Source organism: Lepus europaeus, chromosome 11 (genome assembly GCF_033115175.1).
Source record: "Lepus europaeus isolate LE1 chromosome 11, mLepTim1.pri, whole genome shotgun sequence".
Taxonomy (NCBI): domain Eukaryota; kingdom Metazoa; phylum Chordata; class Mammalia; order Lagomorpha; family Leporidae; genus Lepus; species Lepus europaeus.
The window spans coordinates 3,440,600-3,446,599 of record NC_084837.1 but is presented as its reverse complement, the minus strand read 5'-3'; the positions used below and the strand labels follow the sequence as shown (position 1 = coordinate 3,446,599).

At 59.3% G+C, this 6,000-nt stretch overlaps 1 protein-coding gene across 3 annotated transcripts in view; it reads right to left on the bottom strand.

Moving 5' to 3' along the window:
- Positions 1-1,725: 1,725 nt before the first annotated feature.
- Positions 1,726-6,000, bottom strand: part of CHD2 (chromodomain helicase DNA binding protein 2) — a 123,316-nt gene continuing 119,041 nt past the window's right edge. For all 3 annotated transcript variants that reach the window (XM_062204929.1, XM_062204930.1, XM_062204931.1), the window contains one exon: positions 1,726-2,738. In XM_062204929.1, the coding sequence (XP_062060913.1) occupies positions 2,405-2,738 (334 nt within the window). In that variant the 3' untranslated portion in view covers positions 1,726-2,404. The remainder of the gene's footprint in view (positions 2,739-6,000) is intronic.

The following is a 6,000-nucleotide window of genomic DNA, read 5'->3' as shown; positions in this document are numbered from 1 at the left end:
GTGTCGAGGCGCAGGCCCAGAGCAGCTGGGGTAGAAATACAACTTTCCAAGGCCTCGGCCCTGGCCGGGTAAACCAGGTGCAACGCGCACCGGGAGGGGAGGAGGGGTTCTCCAGCACGCCGTTCAAACCACAATGCAATGCAACGTGTCAGCCCGATTCTAAGAAATCCTTAGTAACACTTTTTAATGTGTAAGAATCAAAAGTAGAGCAGTTTTACAATGTAGGAAAATTTAATACATACTATATAAACAACCTTATTTACATCAGAAATCACTAGGACAGTGGCATTTTTCACAAATATAAATTAATTACTGTTTAGTCAACAGGTTTTAAAAGTCCACAATTTTACAATAAAGAAAGCCACCTGTGCCCAAAACAGATGGGCACAGGGGGACTAAAGCAGCCTGGACCCTTGGCACGGCTCTCACCCAACACAGCCGCCCGCACGGGCCCACCCGGCCGACAGGGGGTTTTGGTCTGTTAGGACCGCACCTGCACCGCCAGGCCTGCCGCTGCTGGCGGGCATCGGGCCAAGTGCTCGGGTTTCCCTGGGGGTGCTGAAGGAATGATGGCGGGAGAGCAAGCAGAGGGGCCGTCAGCTGGAGCCTGGCTCGGAGGTCAGCCTGGGGTTCGCCTGTCCTGCCGGCCACAGCGCGGCCAACACCGCACCTCCCTAGGCCCCGCTCCGCAGGTGAGAGGGCCACGTGCGCACACCTGCGGTCACCCTCGGCACGCGAGGCTCAGGGACCGCAGCCGGAGCCAGTGCCGCCTGCCGTCCCAGCCCACGCGCACTGATACTGTCACACAGAATCAACACTGATCTGGCCCACACCGCCTCCTGCTCGGCACATGGCACTCAGGGGCCTGAGTGGGAACGGAAGGCAGGGACATCTTCGGAGGTGACGCACGTCTCCTGTCGGCAACGTGGAGTACCGGAAAGCATCCGCTCCTCTCACACTGCTTCCGGGGGCTCGCCCGCCCCCCCCCCCCCAGCTCCCACCGCAAGGGCCGCCCTCACCTTCCTCTTTGGCTCAGCAGCTGCGCCCTCCCACCTCCCCCGGTGCGGCGTGGCAGGCGTGGCGGCGTGGTGGCGTGGTGCACGGCCAAGCTGAGCAGCTGCGGGAGGGGCGGGCCCAACTCCCACCCCAGGCTGCGGGGACACAGACCCAACGGCAGGCAGCTCAGCACCGCGGCACGTCGCTCGGGACGGCTTGGCATTTCTTGGTAAAGGCATGAACGGCGCTGTCCGGGACCCGAGGGCCCCACAGGTCAGCTCAGGGAGTCCGCGCGCGCCCTCCACAGGCTTTTCCACAGCTCTGCGCCTGGAGGCCTGCAGGCAGCTGGCTGCTCTCACATTGGCACACGCGACAGCCCTGACCTGGCCCTGTCCTCAGCTCCACGCCACGGCGACTCTCGCCGCCCAGCACTCAGTCCCCAGCCCTGGACGCTCCCCATCCAGGACAAACCCCACCAGGTCCGCACTTCACTTGGCCTTATTCTCAAGGAGACCAAGCTCGGCTGGGACGCTCCTGCAGCCGCGCCGTGCGGAGGGAGGGGTGGGATTCTGGGTAATTAATCCAAGCTGCAGGCCGCTACAGATGCTGATCGACTCAATACTGAAAGCTTCCCCCACCTGCTGGCACGGGCAACCCCCACCAGGAAACCTGCTGGCCGCCCGTGGACCTGCCTCTCCTTCCACCCCGCCCCTCCAGAGGAACCTGGCCACACGACCCCCACCCCCCACCCCCTCAGCCCACTCCACAGTCAGTAAGACCAGCCCACGCTGACTTCGGTGTGGCTAAATCACAGGACTCAAAAGTCAGCCGGGGGGCCCCACTTTCCCTGGCATGGGGGAAAGCAGTCCCCTTCAGGAGAGCAAACCTTTGAAATGCACAAAAACAGCATGAAAATTAGTGTTGGCAGGGAGAGGCCCCGCCCCCAGGTCTCCACCATGAGGCAGGACGTCCCCTTCAAGTCCTCCACCGCGAGACCTCGCCCCTTCAGCAGCACCTGTCATGTCACAGTGAACCAGCCCCCACGCCAGCCCTCAGGCCCCCAGCCCCCACACACCAAGGCCCGGGAGCTCGGGCCTGGCAGTGAAACCCCCGGAGCCCCCGTTCCTTCCGGGGGGCAGCAGGTCCAGAGACGCGGGCACACAGTCACCTCCTCCCCGCAGCGCCCGTCAGGGAGGCCGGAGCAGGCCGGCACGGAGGGCGAGCCGAGGTGCGGGAGAGCTGGCCTGAGAGCGAGGCCCCGCTCTCCGTGAAGTGCTCCTGTGGCCGGAGAGAGGACGGCAGCCGCGTGTCCCCAGCCTGCGCTTGCAGGGCTCCGAGCTGGCCGCTGGGGCCCAGACCAAAACAGCCTCGTGCGCGCTGGCTCCTGCTCGCCCCCTCAAGCCGTCCTTTATGTTTTCCGAACATTCCAACTATAATCTGGGTTGTTTTTCTGTTCTAGTGACCTGTCCAGAGGAGACCGATGGCCCAGGGGGGACTTGGGGTCGTGAGGCGACTTCTGAGAAGGAGGTGAGCGGGGCGCTGAGACGGCAGGGTGCAGTGGGGGCAGGGGCTGTTTGTAGTCCCCCAGCTTGTCTGTGTGGAAAGCGCGGTAGTGGTCGGAGGGTCCTTGGCCGTGGTAGCCCATGGCGGGGCGGTGGTCGGACATCCGCCGGAAGTCCTGCTGGTGGTAGCTCTGAGGCCTGAAGTCATCGGCTCTCCTCCGCTTACACTCGTGATGGTGCCTGAGACAGATGCGGGGTCAGGAGAGGGGGCAGGGCCAGACGCCCTCACCCGCCTCTCCTCACACACACAGGACGCGGCGGCAAGCACGACCACTGTCAGGAATCAGGAAGGCAGTGCCGCAGAGGGGCGCGCCGTGCTTGGCGGACCCAACACCGGCACAGACCGTCCTCACCGCAGTCCCGACCCCCGAGGAGCCACAGGGCCACAGAGGTTAGTGTTTGAGGTATTACCAACAGCAAAGACCACAGTCAGCCTGAACATTCAAGAACAAGGGAAGGGACGATAAAATGAATGTAAAAATCAACTTGCTGCGAGAGCATCAAGATCTGTAGTTTGGACCACGGGAAACCGCTTGTTCTACTGTAGAACAGCAGCAGGACGAAGAACCTAACTCAAAAACAGGCAAAGGAGGCCAGCGTCGCGGCGCAGGTCCAGCCGCCTGAGACTTCAGCATCCCTGATGGACGCCGGTTCCAGTCCCAGCTGCCCGCTTCTGAAAACGGAGCACCTGGGAAATCAGCGGAAGATGGCCCGAGTCCTTGGGCCCCTGCACCCATGTGGGAGGTCTGGATGGAGTCCAGACTCCCCACTTCGGCCTGGCCCCGCCCTGGCTGCTGCAGCCATTGGAGGAGTGAGCCAGTAGGTCTTTGTTCTCCCTCTAACTCTGCCTTTCAAACAAGTAAATCTTTAAAAGTAAATAAATACAACAGGCAGTGGACCTGAACAGACACTTCTCCCAAGACACAAGCAGCTGGTAACAAGCACTGCATAGATGCCGTTAATCATGACAGAACTGCCAATCAAATCCATGAGACCCTCGACACCCACCAGGATGCCTCTACTGAAAAGAAAATTTAAAACAACAGAGAATGAGCGTTGGCGAGGAGGTGGACAAACCGCTAACGCTCACACACCGCTGGCAGGAATACACAACGGTTCAGTGACCGGAAGACAGTTCACAAGTTTCTCCAAAAGTTCGACACAGGACAACCGTAGGATCAGTTCTCCCCAGAGGAACGGAAACAGGTCCTCAAGCCAACACACACACCCACGTTCCCTGTAGCACCATTCACAAAGGCTCAGAGATGGAAACAGCCCAAGTGCCCACCAGTGGGAGCGGATGAACAGAATGTGATACAGCATCAGTGGAGTGCGACGCAGCCTTGGACGGAGTGAAGCAGAGGCAGGTGTCAGTGCAGCGGCAGAACAGCGCCGGGGATGCTCACACCCCACTCTGCAGGCCCTGGGTTCGAGCCCAGGCTGTGCTTCCAGTCCAGCCCCCTGGAATGCACATCTGAGAAGGCAGCAGACAACGGCTAAAGCGACGGGGCCCTGACTGCCACACAGGGAGATGTGGAGTGAGTTCTAGCTCCTGGCTTCAGCCCAGCCCAGCCCCAGCTGTGGGGGGCATACAGGGCTGAACCAGCAGATGGAAGGTATGTCCCTTTACCACGCTGCCTTTAAAAAAAAACAAAGACAAAGTAACTCATTGAACGAATGACATCCATGAACAAAGGCAGACACAGACGGTCACGCGTGGTTCCTCCCACAGGAAATGCCGAGATGTGGAACAGGCGGCCCTGAACAGCAGGCAGGCGGAGGGTGCCAGGAGCTGGGAGAGGGGAGGGTGGGCATGCGGACTTCACGGTGCCAGGGTTTTCTGGGGTGACCACAGAGTTCTGGAACTGGAGAGCCAGGCAGCTCCACGACACTGAACTGTATACTCTGAGACAGCTGTATCTGAGCTCTGCAGTGAGAGACAGAGGACGGGGTGCCCACAGCTCCAGCCATGGAGAGACAGCCTCAGTCAGAAAGGGACAAAGCGTATGGACGACGGTTTTCAAAGCCCCACACAGTAGGCAACGCGAGCAGGCCTCCTCAGACGGAAGCCAACGAGGTGAGCCTCCGACAGCCTTTCCTGGACTGCGAGCGTCCAGCCTGCGGCCACAGGGAAACACCAGAAAGAGCCAGCAGAGTTCTCAGAGCCTGGCAGCCAGAGTGCCCAGGTCGTAGCGCAAGAGGAGAGGGCTGCGCAGAGAAAAGCACCCCTCATACGCACTTGAACCCTGCCGTGTGCATGCCAGCACACCACCGCGGCCAGGGAAAGAGCCGCCCAGCAGCCGCAGTGCCCTGTGCTCTCACAGAGCCTCCCCAGGCCTGGCGCTGGGCAGGAGAGGTCCCCGACGGGGCCCTGCCCTCCGCTGCCTCACTGACCGCCCTCAGCTGCTTCCTCCTGGCGGTCGCTTGCCCTGACGCAGCTCCAGGGCACTCGTGGGCCCCAGCGTGGCCGCCACTCAACACGGTACACTGCATGTGCACACAACCACGTTCCTGGGCACAGAGCCAGCACTGGAGGATCAGCCCCAGACTCCGCAGAGAGGTCAGCTCGGAGGGACCCCAGTGAAGCAGCCAGCAGACAAAGGCACAGGAACGAATCCACACCCCAGAGCTCAAAGCACAGAAACCGTCCGCACCCCAGGGCACAAAAGGTTCCAGACAGGGAGGCTTTTTAAAAAAGCTTCTAGAGATAACATTTCAGTTTCTGAAACACAAACACACTGGATGCATCTCACAGCAGACCAGAAGTTAAAACTGAAAATAGCACCTCAAGAATTAATGGAAAATGGAATTAAAAGTACTTTTGGTGCAAAGAACATTGAAATGTATGCACAGTTTTTCCATGAACTTTCTGAAGCCTGCTTGCATTAGCAAATTTAGAAACAATAATAAAAACCAACCAAAAGAGAGAGAAAACATCACTTACAAAAGAAAAAAACAACCAACTAAACAAAACCCAGATCCTGAGTGAGTTAGGGGCAGCTTCAAGCAGGTTCACATCGGTGTGACGGGAATCGCTAGAGACAGGGTGTGCCAAGACTGCTGTAAATATCCACACAGTGTGGAAATGCTGAACCTAGATTCAGGCTAAGAAGCGCAAACCACCGCACGCACAATGAGGGGTTGTGAAAAGAACAGCCAAGGGAGACGGCCTCCCAGAAGGGAAGCAGGACCCCGAGGTGTGCGTATGGAATGTTCCCACTTAAATCCGGGGAGAACAAAGCCGCTGCAGGGTGACGCAGTCCAGTCCTGACACAGCAAGTGCAGGGGACATGCACTGGCCCCTCCTGCACTGCCAGCTCTCAGCTTTCAAACCTCGGCCCCTCCTACCACTGACTCTCAACCACACGTGCCCAGCACGTAAGAGACCCTACAGACCTCAGGAAGCCTGGCTGCTCACTCCAGGATTTCACGGCTGCCACTT